Here is a 13,088-nt window from a genome sequence, read left to right as displayed (position 1 = left end):
TGCTGGGGCCTAAAACCCCAGAAATGGCAGTTTCAGGTTTAAGTGGAAGCTGGAAAGCAAAGGTTGTTGCTTTTGGGGTTTTTTTATGGCTAAATAGAGGGTTTGAATAGGAGCATTATGTGCTAGTTTTTGAGAATTTTGAAAGTTTTTTAAACTGGTAGGGGTTCTAAATCATAGCATAGCGATTTAACTAGAGCTGAAGCAGTTGCTCCAGCCCTGAGCCTGGAATTGCACTTGGAGCGTGGTGGCTGATCCAGATGCAGATGCATTCTTGCAGCTGTTGCTGCTTCGCAGCAAAGGTTCAGTTCTAACATTCCTGACAGCCAGGCTGTTTTCAGTTGCCTTACTCATCTCCAAGTCTTCCTCAGCTCAGACATTTTCTGTAAGAGGTGAAAATCAGAATTTAGAAGTCTCCAGGAGATAAGGATGGAGAGGACTTGCAGCCAATTGATGCATTCAAGTTTCATCCACTGTACAGACACTTCTGGTGTTGCCTCAGTAGCTTAGTTTTAGTGTCAAATATTTCTCTTTTTGTCTGTGTTAATTTATTGATATTTTAAAAGTTTAAATTACATTTTTTCCGTCTTAATTTAATGTTGATGTCGTATGTGTAGTATGTGTTTAGACGTTTTAAATATTTATAACGTTGGAGTCTGTTGTCCGCAGTGAAATTGCAGGGGGTGAATTCTGTTCACTGTGCCCATGGTGGGAAAAATAATTTTGGCAAACGTGACTTTGTTTCTCAGCAGTGCATTGAACACCTTTTGTCATGCACCCGGCACAGGCACAGGATCCTTCCCGTCGCCATCCGTGCTAGGAGTGGTCGGGCAGTAACATTTCCAGCTGGAGCATTTTCATCCTCCACACGTGAAGTGAATCCACTTCTGGCTCTCTTTGTGTCTGGGTGCTTTGGGAATCAGCGGTGAGAGCACTGCACAGATAAATGCCACACTGAGGAGAGGACAGAAATCAAATTGCATCTTCATAACAATGAGGTGGTGATGTGATTAAATGAACTAATTTTGAAGTTCCATCTCAGACTATAAATTTATTTTTTATTAGAGTTATCTGCCTCACTTTCAAATTAAGCTGCTGGAAGGTTCAATTTGCGAGATGCAATTCGGTGGCTTTTTTTAATGCCATGGGAAGGATTTCTATACTCACAGCTTCTCAGATGATGATCATTTGCTTCATGTAGAAGTCCTTTAATTTTTTTTTTTTTTTTTTAGAGATTACTGGAAGTTTAGGTTGTGATTATGTTGTCATTTTCCAAATATACTGGGAAAATAGCTGTGAAATATTATTTTTTTATGACCTCAATCAAGGGACAGTATTTTTAAACTCAACAGAAATCTTTTGTGTCAAACAAAAGTTTTGCTATTATTTACTGTTAATTTTATTTTATTAAATGTTACCAGTTTCTGTAGTCTTCATTTGTTGTTGGGGAGTTTGTACTTGTTTTTAAGCTTCTTATCACTCAGAAATATGTTTCTACTACTTGGAATTCTGACATGGTTCAGTGTCAGAGTGCCAAGGGGCAGTTTTGGGTATTTGTCACGAGTCTTTGACAGGAGGAAAGGGGTACAAAGTACTGAGGCACAGAGAATTGCAAGAGGCAGAGAATTCCCAACAGCGTTGTCCCTCCTGCTCATATAATGGCTTTATGTGTGAGAACCCTCAATTTCAGTTTGTCTGTTCTGAAAAAAGACACTTCCAAGGCCTGGATGTGATAGGAGGTGGAAACATTCAGTGTGCAAATTCAATATGCAGATTTTTTGCTGTTTATTGTGGTGTTCCCAAGTGCTGTGATGATCAAGGCAACAATTCCATGAGTCAGGAAGTCTGAAATATTTCAGTCTGATCTTACTTCACATCAGGGTTTGAAGTTGATAGAATTTCTAAGTCAGGTTGGTGCTTTAAAAAATATTTCTTAGGAACCAGAATGTGAGCACAGGAATCTGCCTTCAGATTTTAAAAACAAAAGTCCCTTCTAAAATTTTTCTGATTCATCTGATTTAGATATTTTAATAGGAGGAGGTGGAGGTTTTGGAAGGGGGTTTTTTGTTGTTGTTTGAGCACATTTGGTTCTGAGTTTTTGAAGCACTTGCTGAAACTTTTGCCTGACTTGGCCCTTATTTTATTGCTTGATTTAGAAATGTTTCTTCTTCCCTTCCATGACTTTGCAGAACACAACACATCCTTCCCATGGTGTCATTCAAGATAAACTCTGATTTTAATCCAAGTTTATCCAAATGTTATCTTTAATATTCCCTATCCAGCAAATGCTGTTGTGTGTATGTGGCTGTGGTCAGCCTGGGGAGGCTGCAGCTGCTCAGGTTTTCCAGACTGCCTCCATCAAAGCAAAGAGCCCCTCTTTTGGGATGCTCTGAGAATGTCCCGTGTGTTCTCCTGGCTTCTAGACCAATGTCTTACTTCCAGATGGTATTTCCATTATTGCCTGTGCTTTGCAGAGGTACTGCTTCCAAAGATGCTTCTGCATATAAGCAAATGCATTGAATACTAAAGTTACGTTCTTAGAAGGGGGTAGGTGTTCAAAATTAAAATTTAGTAAGTGTAGGACCAGGTGCAGTTGTGTCTAGAGAAAGAAACTGAAAGTTGTGGTGGATGGAAACAAAGAGAGGAAACCTGCTGGAGGGGGTCACAATGGAGTATTTAATGTGGGTCATTTTCTTTACAATACACACTTCTTTTAAGGGAGTTTAACCTTCTTGGTTTTGCCTTGCTCCTCCTTGGAGGCAGCTCCTCTGAGCCTGGGTTCTCCCACAGCCACCCCAGAAGGATTCCCTGCAGACCTGGGGTGACAATCAGCCCCTCGATTGAGTTCAGGTAATGTCAGTCCATGTCACATTTGCCTTTCTGAGGTGTTCCAGCCACTGGGAGTTAATCTGTTATATTTTGTTGGGCCAGCTTTTCAGGTTTTTTTCCTGTGACATTGTTTTCTAGACAGGTGAAATGTTTGTTTATAGAGGCAGCTTTGCTGATGGTTCTCCACACAAAATTGAGCTCTGTCATCTGTCAGTTCTTATCCCGTTGCAGAGTGGAAAACAAGCCCCAGTGTGCCTGCTCTGCAGGCTTTCAGTGGCTGCAGGTGGAGGTGTTTGTGGGTCTCACCCATATCCCACTGGCATCTCCTGAGCTTTAGCAGATAATGAAAACATTAACAGAACTGATGTTCCTGTGTCCTGGTCCACGTTGTTTCTTTACATCTCAGATGTCCTTCAGCAATCTGTGCAGTCAGAACTGATCCTCACGCTGGTGATTCCGTGGTTGTTTCAGCTGAGAAACAGAAGTTGTCAAAGTCATCTTTGTTTTGTCCTGAAGCTTTTTTGGGGGAGTGTTGCAATCCCTGAGCTGATCCCGGGATGTGCGGGCTCTGCTCCGGGGGAGCCCAGGAGGCACCAGGTCCCTGTTGGGGGGTCGGTAACCAGTGGCTTTATTGACTGAGAAGTTTTAAGAAGTGCTGGGTGGATGCACATTCATGAGCTAATATTTAGCGCAGGGGTTCGGGGAGACACCGGTGTTTGGAAGGAAGGGATTGGAAGGCTCCACCTGCCTGTGCCTGAGGCCTGAGGAGCAGCACAGGGGGTTGGAACAGAGCAGGCAGTCCTGGCTTCCTGTGCTGACTTCTAGTTATGAATTTGTGAGAGGACAGCGATTTTGTAATTCAAAGCTTTGGCTTCTTTCTGATGGTTATTACTGGAGATCCTTCCGTTGAAAGGTGAAATAAATTCGAGTGGCTCCTCCTAAAGATGAACTCAAAGCTTGCTGTGCATATGCGAGTCATTCTCAGTGTTACACACACCACCTGAACCAGGCAATCAAATGCTTAATAAACCAAGTCATTACTTTTATGGTAAATTGAAAAAAGTTCTTCTGGGATTTCAGCTGTAAATGAATCCTTGAAAATCAATAATTAGATTAGTAAAGGATGACGTTTTAATATGCTGGCAGGAATATAGAGGGATTTGTCAGGGGAAGCAAAACCAGACTTTGCACTAAAGTGGCTTAGGTATATTTATAGTGCTAGTGATTTTGTGTGTGTGTCGGTTCTTTGGACTATTTTAATATAATGTAAGGCTTTGAGCTTTAGCGAACTCAAGTTGCTCGTTTTATGAAGTTACATTAGTACCACACTGTGAAGTATTTTTAAATATTAGCGTTACTGAGTATTAAAAGTATTTCATAAAACCATTTTTTAAAACGTTTTCTGTAGATGCTGTCAAATGAATTGATGTTTAGTGTACAAAGAAATAAAACCTGAGGGCTGTAAGGTACCCGTATGTTTCTGATCACCTCAGTTTTTGAGGGGTTAGGTATTTCTTGAGGTTAAATTGTCATTAAAACTTACTAAAAATACTGGTGCAGTTAATCCTTTCAGAGAACAGAAAGCAGCATTACCTCCAGCCACGCTTTTGAACTGGCTGAAAGGATTTGCAATCATTGTATTGTCTTGACAGACTCATGTCTTTAGAAATGCTGTACAGCACAGTCTTTTGCAAGTTCCTATGCTGATACGTTTCTCTCCATATGTAACCTTTGAAATCTAGTTTCTATTGTAATTCTAGCATGTAAACACTAGATTCAATTTTGTATTCCTCTAATGAATGCAACAGGATGGAAACACGTTTGCAATTGCTAATGATGAGCTTTTTTACCGTTCTTAATACTCGTGGGTATGTCTTTTCTTCAGGGATTTCAGAATTGTATTCGTACCTTTTTTAATTGTTTTTTTCACATGCTGTTTACAATTAAACCACGAGCATGGGAGGCTGTGCGTGCATGTGCTTTTAGGTTGCTTTGCTGAATGAAATGCAGTGGAGTGATCTTTAAAACCTCTCTGTTGCCCAGAGCAGCTGAGATCCCCTGGATCCCTGGAAGTGCCCAGGGCCAGGCTGGACAGGGCTTGGAGCAACCTGGGAGAGCGGGAGAAGTCCCTGCCCATGGCAGGGGCTGGAACTGGATGATCTTTAAGGTCCATTCCAACCCAAACCACTCCGTGGCTCTGTGATGCTCATTCTTCCTCGTGTCCCGCCTGTCTCCTTGCACCTTTCCCAGTCCCTGGTACAGCAGAAGGCACCAGTGGGGTTATTCTGGTGTGTTCTGTGGAGATCTGACGTTGTCAGAGGTTGTTCTAAGGAGTTTTGTTTGGGAGACAATCCAGCTCCTTACACAAGTAGTGTTCCAACCGATAGTTTTTTCCTGAATGTCAGTGAAAAGGCCAAGAGTAGATGAAATCACGGGTGAGAATGTGTATGTGTGTGTTTGTAGGAACTTTGTGCACCTTTTAATGCTGGAAATTGTTTTGTATTAAAAGATGAGAAAGAGCTGTGAGTGTGGAACCCCTGCTAGGAGGAACTGTGGGGACACCTCCACCAAAGCAGATTAGAAAAGCAAAGAGGTGAGTTAGAGGCAGTCTGACCCTCGAGACTAATTCTGGTTTAGTTCTGACACAGTGGGGACTGTCTGGGTGGGCTCCTCGATGGTCCTTGGCTCTTTACGGGGTCTGCTCTGGCTCAAACAAGGGAAGGGTGTTCTCATGCACAAAGCAGCTGAGGAAGAGTTGATGTTGGGGCTCCAGAATTACCTGTTTTGTGCCAACTCAGAACTGTTGTTAAAATACAGGGGAGAGGGGTTCTTCCACCCCATGATTTTAATAGACACTTCTGTAGCTGATTTTTCAACTAAGACTAATAATGAGAAAAACTACAGTTGAGCCAAAAATGACAAATGTTACTGAGTTAAAATAATACTTGCATATTTTTAACTATTAAATGGAGCTAGAGAAATCGGAAGCATGTAAATATCTGATTCTAAATCTTTGCATAATTATTTCCAAGAGGTAATTTTGCTATGAGCTATTAAAACTCCAAGAAATGTATTATTCCCTTTTGACATGGTGTGTACCCCAGCTGTGTCATACATCTCTTGGCTTGTTTCCTTTTTGCTGTAGATGTACATACATACATATATATATATTCGTGTGCTGTGCAGTTGTACAGCCACTGCCATGTTAAATTGATTGCTCTCAAATTAGTATATCTGTGTCTTTTACATATGTGTGTACATGTATCCCCAAAAAAGCAGTTTAACAGGGCAGTGTTTGTACAGCCACAGAGTTTAGGGCTTTGTACAAAATGTGATTTTAAGAATGTCAATGTGGTTCTTAGCGGATTTTATAAACAATTCTCTGAATCTGTTATCAGCACTTCCCATCCTACCAGAAACTGCACATTTTTCAGTGATTGTTCCACTGGTTACTTTTTTGTCTGCCATTTGTTCTGGATTGATGTAATCTTGATACTACTAAAATTTCAAGGGCTGTTGACGCATTTCACATAGCCTGGGATTGCCTGTTCTCCAAATATATGGATCATGCATCAACAGTACTAAGTAGCCTTACTGTTTTGCCTAAAAGCCTAGCTAATTTATTGAATACTCTCTCTTTAAAGAGAGGTCTCTGGAAGGGGTGGCATATTTTAGGATGCCCCTTCTCTTTAAAGGGAAACTCGGAATTGACTAGCAGTACTTGTTGATCAGTGATATTATTGTAGCCAAAGGATGCATGGGTGGTTTAATAGGAAGTTTTTGCTTCAAGTTTCTTGATAAAATGTAGTGTTCTACAGAGCTGTGTGAAGAGTGTAGTTTTTTATTCTGAAATGCACTTGTACACTTTATTTGAAAGGTCTGAATGGATCATAAATACGTTTAAGAAATAAATGATACATCACATGTTTTCACGGCTTGTCTGGGATGACTTTTCTGTTACTGAGCTGCTGAAGGTGTGTTCCTTGGCGCTGGGTGGGGCTTTTTCCCTTTTCTGGATGGCTCTAAAGAGTCTTGCAGTGAGTGCAGGGGCAGGAGAACCTTCCAGCCTGCCTGGTGTTTATGCTTTATCCATACATGCTGCAGGGCACCGTGGGCAAACTCCTCGCTTTAATTTTCCTGTGGGAAACTTGAGCCCTAAAAGGAAACGAGCAGAGCGAAAGGGCTGCATATCACAAGGGATTCACTTTTATTTTTAGAATTGCACTATATTGCCATATTTGGCCTGAAACTATGCTGTATCAATGCACTATTGTATCCAATTGCAGTGTCTAACCAGTCCAAATTTGTCTAAATTATTCAGGTTTTTTCCACAAATACTCTTTTATCTGTGAATGTTCTAGGCTAGTGCTGACTCCAGGTAACACATTCTGCAGGCAGCGTTCCTTGTGGGAAGTTAACAAGTACATTACTCCGAAAGTGTGGTTTGTGTCACTTCCTTGGGGTCTCAGTAACAGGTGGAATTCCTCCTACCAAAACCTTCTTGTGGTTCGGGCAAAGACAAATGCAGGAAGTGCACTCCGTGTAAAAATGAATGTAAATATTGCTTAATAAAAGTAATTATGGGAATGCCATCAGCCTGCAAAATAGACCTGGCGGCACAGGATCCTACTAACACTGAAAATAGCTGTCAAAAAACCCCATTTAATGTATTTGAATGTACTTAAAATGTGCAGATCTGCTCAAAATAACTTCTCCCCATGATGTAATATTACCCTGCTGCTGCCCGTGAAAGCTGCACAGGATTTTGGCTCTCTCTGCGTGTTGGGTCTGCTGGAATCCGTCCCTGGCGTGGTGCACTCCGGGGTGGCTCATCCATGCCTTGCAGCAACACACCACGTGCTGCTCCCACCCTGGCAAAGCAAGGAAAATTCCAGTGGTGGACTGAGACTCCAGACCCTTCCCACAGTAGCCTCTGACCGTGTGGCAGAATTCTTGCAGTCAGTTATTCCTAAGGAATAACTGGAATGTGGAAATGGATCCATTGTGGCAAGAGTGAGAGTCAGGCGCAGTTTGGGTTGGGTTTGTGTCAGATAACTCACCAGAGAGCAAAATTCCACAGCTGGAACCATTCTGGGGGTTGGGGCAGGGGGTGTGGTGGTTCTGAAGTCAGCCTGGGTCCAGGTCGGGGTTTGTTTTATACCCCCGGGGGATTTTCTCCAGGAGCATGGCTGGACAAGAGCTGATCTTTGGGTGGTGAGCCATTTCCAGCAGGCAGCTTCCTCTGTTCTCTGGAGGTTTCTTACTTCATTCTTCTCATCACAAATCTTGTCCTTTAGCAGTTCTTTGCTGCAGCTTCTTCATCCCCTTGGGTTTATGTAGCAGATTAGGAGGAATAAACCTGAGCTGCTGAAAACTGCAAGTAGATCAGTCCCAGGAAGAGAGAACTCCATCTCTTCCATGTCTTTAATTGTGCCTTAAGCTACAGAAAAAGCTTCTAAAGTAAAACAGTCCCAGTTTGAATATATTGACTGAGGCTGTAACTTCATGGCATATTTTGCAGATCCTAGGATGCTCCCTGCAAGACCATGAAAATACATGGAAAGTATCTTTTAAATGTGTCAGGTTTAGGAAGTGGGAACCAATATGCTTTTATATGCAGCCTGACAGAATAAATGGGCTTTTCCCAGCTGGACTGCATCCCGGTTTCCATAACTGCACACGTAGTTTCTGTTTAAATCAACTGGAGAGGAAGGTTTCAATATAAGTCCTCTAATATTTTAAAGTGCATAAAAGAAGGGGAGGAAGGGCACATTCTGAGTCTGAGCATCTACATTTTCCTGCTTTCCTTCAGAGCAGCAAACTGTTATGAGAATTTTAATCTTCACTACACTTGCCTCAGTTCTCATGGCTAGTTTCCACTCTGTTTTCTTTATTACTTTCTTTTTCTTCCTGTCATTCTTAGCTTTCTATTTTTCAGTCCCAGTTTGTGAAGGGTGTGGGTTCAGAAGGGTTTCCTTCAGTTCCCAGTCCCCTGAAAGCATGAGAAATTGCCCATTGAGCCAATTCTCACAGCAAGGTATAAAAATAGGAGTAAAGAAAAGGTTACACAATGCTTGGATTGCAGCAGTTTGTACTAATGGGGAGATTTCAAAGCCATGGATTGAAAAACATTTTTTAAACCTTATCATTTCCGTTGATTTTTCTCTCCCCAAGCTGTGTTTCAGCTGCAGGAACTCGCATTGGATTGCTTGGGGAATTGTACTGAGACACAGGAGTCAAGAGCTGACCAAGTCACGCAAAGCCAGAGAGGCCACTAATTAGTTCTCTTTAGCCATAGTGAGTGATTTGTTTGAGAATCCTCTCTTAAGAGTTTCCAACCAGATGCTTTGGTCTCTGCTGTTAAATAAGTGGATTAAAAGGCAAGTGGATTTGAGATTATTTTGCCATTGCAGCAGAACACAGGTTCTCAGGAAGGGCACTTGTGAGGTACCACAGATGCTGCTGGCAGTGGCCAGAACCTGTGCTCCTGGGAGTGCTTCACTGGAATTCAGCCTTGCAAACTTGTAAGAAACTAAAAGTTATCACTAAGTCTGTATTCACATGTTTAAAGTTTGCAGAATTGTTTCTGAGCTTTGTCTTTCTTTCTCTGCTTGCAAAATCAGCTGAAGTTGACAGCCAGCCATTAGCATAATTGTCTCTGACTTACGAGGTGTTTATTTATATGAAATTTATTGAGCATTGAATTTTGTTTGTTTCTGATTCCGTTATAATGAGAAAGGGCTCTTTACCATGTTAAATTATTATCAAATTGGAATGCTGAACAGTACTTTTGATATAATTTCCAAAACAATCTGATCTTGATTCTAATAGCAGCATAATGCTTTCCTAATCAAATGTCTGTGTTAAGCCCCAGAGAGGAGCATTAACCTTGGATTAAAATCAGAAGAGAAAATGAAGCACACTGTGGTAATTTTGTTGTTGTTGTTGTTGTTTGAAAAATCATTTTTTGAAGAAAAATAACTACAAGCTGTATTGAATGTTCCTTACACTGATTACATTGTGTACTTTTTTGCCATCTTTCACTTCTAACCTTTTTCCATTTGCCTAGCAGAAACATGGGTTATTTGGGTAGATTAAACCCTTTTTGTTTTTACTGTTCAGCTTTCCAAATGTCCAAGGCATCTGAAACTGCTGGTGTCAGACTGGGGTAGAGAACGAAGCTCCATCTTCCTCACGCTGAAATCCCAGCTCATACAGGACCTGTCCCTGCATTCCCTCGTGTTTTCCTGAATGACACTCCCTAGGGCTCATACTCATCTATTTTGTCTGATTGAGTTCTGAGGAGGGGATGAGGAGTGGTTCCTCAAGCTGGCCCTCGGGGCCAGCATTTTGGACAGCTGCTGCTCACAGCTGACTCCTGCAGTTGTGAGATACCAGGAGTGTGCCTGGGCAGGGCTGGCATCCAGGAATCTCTGAGGGGTGGCTGCATCTGCACTGCCCTGGCCTGGAACACAAATGGGGTGTGTGGGGGTGTGTGAGCTCTCTCTGCCACTCCCTGACCTCCCCAGATGTGCTGAGGTATCCAAATCTATCCCAGTTGTAATCTGCAGCTGCCAGCTCTGCTGGGGTACACTGGGTTTTGTTAAATTTACAACAGTGCACAGAGCCCAGTGCTAATTTCCCAAGTCTCAATCCTAGCATATTGTAATTTATATTCTTTTGATGTGTTTTAATTTGCACGTTATTTTCATTTTCTGATAGGAGTCTCCACAGGACAGTGCCATCACCCGAGACATCAATCGAACGTTCCCTGCTCATGATTATTTTAAAGATACTGGGGGAGATGGCCAGGACTCCCTGTACAAAATATGCAAGGTATTCTTTAAATTCTTCTGGGCTGCTTTTGGTAATTTGTGTTCAACATCATCAGCAGTGTGAGTGCTGGCTGAGAAGAAGGGGGATGTGTTACCACTATGTGCCATGGAGAGACAGCCTCTGGCACCGGGCTCAGCTCTTGGGCTGCTTCTGGTTATTCACCCAGGAGACCTAAAGCCCTTCTGGATTCCTCCACACTGAAGTGCTTGGTGCAAAGGCTTCACATCATTCCTGACCTGTCAGCCTGCGTCAGGCTGGACAAATTATGTAACTGGAGATGACTAAGTACCTCCATAAGGGTTATAAAGCCATAGGCATGCACTGAAGCTGATTATTAGAAGGAAGAAATAAGAAAAATGAGCAGCTCAGTGTATTCAGGTATCTCAGCTGGAACGGTTTAAGCTTCAAGCACTTTCTTTCGAATTCCTAGTGTCTCTCCCTCTTCTAACATCCCTGTGGAACTTGTTTAGAGATAAAAGCACTCAGATAAGTGGTTTAACGGGCTGCAGCCACGTTAGTGCCTCACTGGGACCAGCCACTGCCTCTGTGTATCCCAGTTTGGTTGTCATACGGATTTTCCCTTTGGTAGAATGACAACGGCTGCACCCCGTCCATGGGAATTGTATGGAGCTGTGTTCAATGCGGTGTTTGTTTTATTTGTGGCTGTTAGCTTGAGACAGGTACCAGTAAAGTCTTGATTCCTCTTTTAGGCCTACTCTGTGTATGATGAAGAGATTGGCTACTGCCAAGGCCAGTCATTCCTCGCTGCTGTGCTGCTGTTACATGTAAGTGCTGCCTTCTCCCTCAGCTGTTTTAGACTTCGGAATAAATACTGCTCCACTTGCCTAGAACAGGCTTCTGAGCTAATAGGGGTACAGGGCACACATCCACTTATGTGTTGATCAGTAAGAAAGTGATTTTTGACAGGGAAGAGTACATTGCTTCAAACTTGCTGTGGTATTTGTAAGGACTCAGCGTTCATGCCCTCGTGTTCCTGTACCAGGACCCCTTCCATTCAGGCTTGCACTCAAGAGCAGTAGTAGGCATGGAATTTGTGCATAAGACAACACTGTAAATGTTTTTGTTACAGGGTTTCAAGGTCAGAATGAAGCTTTTTATGAGCTGTTTCTATTGGAATCAGTCAGAAATACAGATGGTGTTTGCCATGTCCTGTGTACACAGAGGAGTATTTAGGACACTGAAGGGATGTCAGTTCATTAGGTCTCAGTGCAGGCTGTGCTGCCTCTGGGCTGTTGTCCTGTAGGTCTTCGTGCTTCTTGGTTTGAGAGGTTAGGGAAGGATACAATAATACCTTTGTATTTTTAAAAGAAACTGTATTATGCTTTTTTAAACTTAATTGCTGTTGATAGAAGTGATCTCATCAGTGTAATATCCTTTAATTGCTGATGTGTTCAGAAGCTAGAGAGAGATTTATGGTTGTCAGGAGCAAAAGTTTCAGATTCGCTCACGCTTGGGAAATACAAGAGCATTAGAAACCTTTATTTGTATTTTTATAGACTCTTCTGTTTCAAAGTAACGTCTGCTTTTTGTCAGTGTTTCTGTTGCGAGGGTACTTGGAACTGCAGAGTTCCTGAGCCCAGCAGTGCTTTGAGGTTTCTTTTCCCCAGCTCTTGCTGCCGTAGAGGGCTGAGCACGAAGGGCTCTCTGCAGTTTCTGGTGGAAGAGGAAGTCTGGCCTTCAGGGGAGGATTTTCCATACTGTTGTAAAGCCAGGGGAGGATGCAGAAGAGATTGTAAACTCCATTCTCGTGAAACAAAAGCCAAGTGATTAATGATACCAACCTTTTAGTTCTTTGTAACTGCAATCTGAAATATTTCCTAGATGAGCAGTTAATTCTGTCTTTCCTCGCTGAATCAGATAGAGAAGGGCAATGTTTCCTGCTAGGAGAACTGAACGCTTTTACTGAAACAGATGTGCCTGCTTGTAGATTTTCATTGTCATGGGTCCCTTGCCTTAGAGAGATTCACTCTCATGACTGAGCCATGTGTTATTCCAGAGGCCTTTCTTTAACAATACTTGTGGCTACTGGGAATAATGTATGCATTTAAAGAAAAGCTAAATTTCAAAAAAGTTTCTTTTTTATTTGATTCTCTTTGAAGTCAGCCTTTGGAGTGTGGCTGCTAGGGAAAATAAATAATAAAAGCAAATGTTGCAGAAAAGGAAATTAAGTTTCTGTGAGTCCTTCACTGCCAGTTTGGAATGTTTCAGCAAAGTTTTCTGTTTTAATAAACTCCATCTGCAGATTAATAATAGAATACTTGAGATGGATGTTCTGTCCTTTATAGAAACCAGCAATTGACCTGAAGTCAAGACTTTTCTACAGAAATATTAAAGCTGAATTTTAAGGGCAGGGAAAAATGTCAAAACACTGATGGGCTTTGAGCTTTCCTTCAGTTTTTGGCAGG

At 42.1% G+C, this 13,088-nt stretch overlaps 1 protein-coding gene across 2 annotated transcripts in view; it reads left to right on the top strand.

Moving 5' to 3' along the window:
* Window positions 1–13,088, top strand: part of RABGAP1 (RAB GTPase activating protein 1) — a 61,427-nt gene that overhangs the window by 34,896 nt on the left and 13,443 nt on the right. For both annotated transcript variants that reach the window (XM_040082893.2, XM_058423062.1), the window contains exons 14-15: window positions 10,549–10,662; window positions 11,373–11,447. In XM_040082893.2, the coding sequence (XP_039938827.1) occupies window positions 10,549–10,662; window positions 11,373–11,447 (189 nt within the window). The remainder of the gene's footprint in view (window positions 1–10,548; window positions 10,663–11,372; window positions 11,448–13,088) is intronic.

The sequence above is a fragment of the Hirundo rustica genome, chromosome 20 (assembly GCF_015227805.2).
Source record: "Hirundo rustica isolate bHirRus1 chromosome 20, bHirRus1.pri.v3, whole genome shotgun sequence".
Classification (NCBI taxonomy): domain Eukaryota; kingdom Metazoa; phylum Chordata; class Aves; order Passeriformes; family Hirundinidae; genus Hirundo; species Hirundo rustica.
The sequence above is the reverse complement of the archived record's forward strand: the minus strand, read 5'-3'. Positions and strand labels throughout refer to the sequence as shown.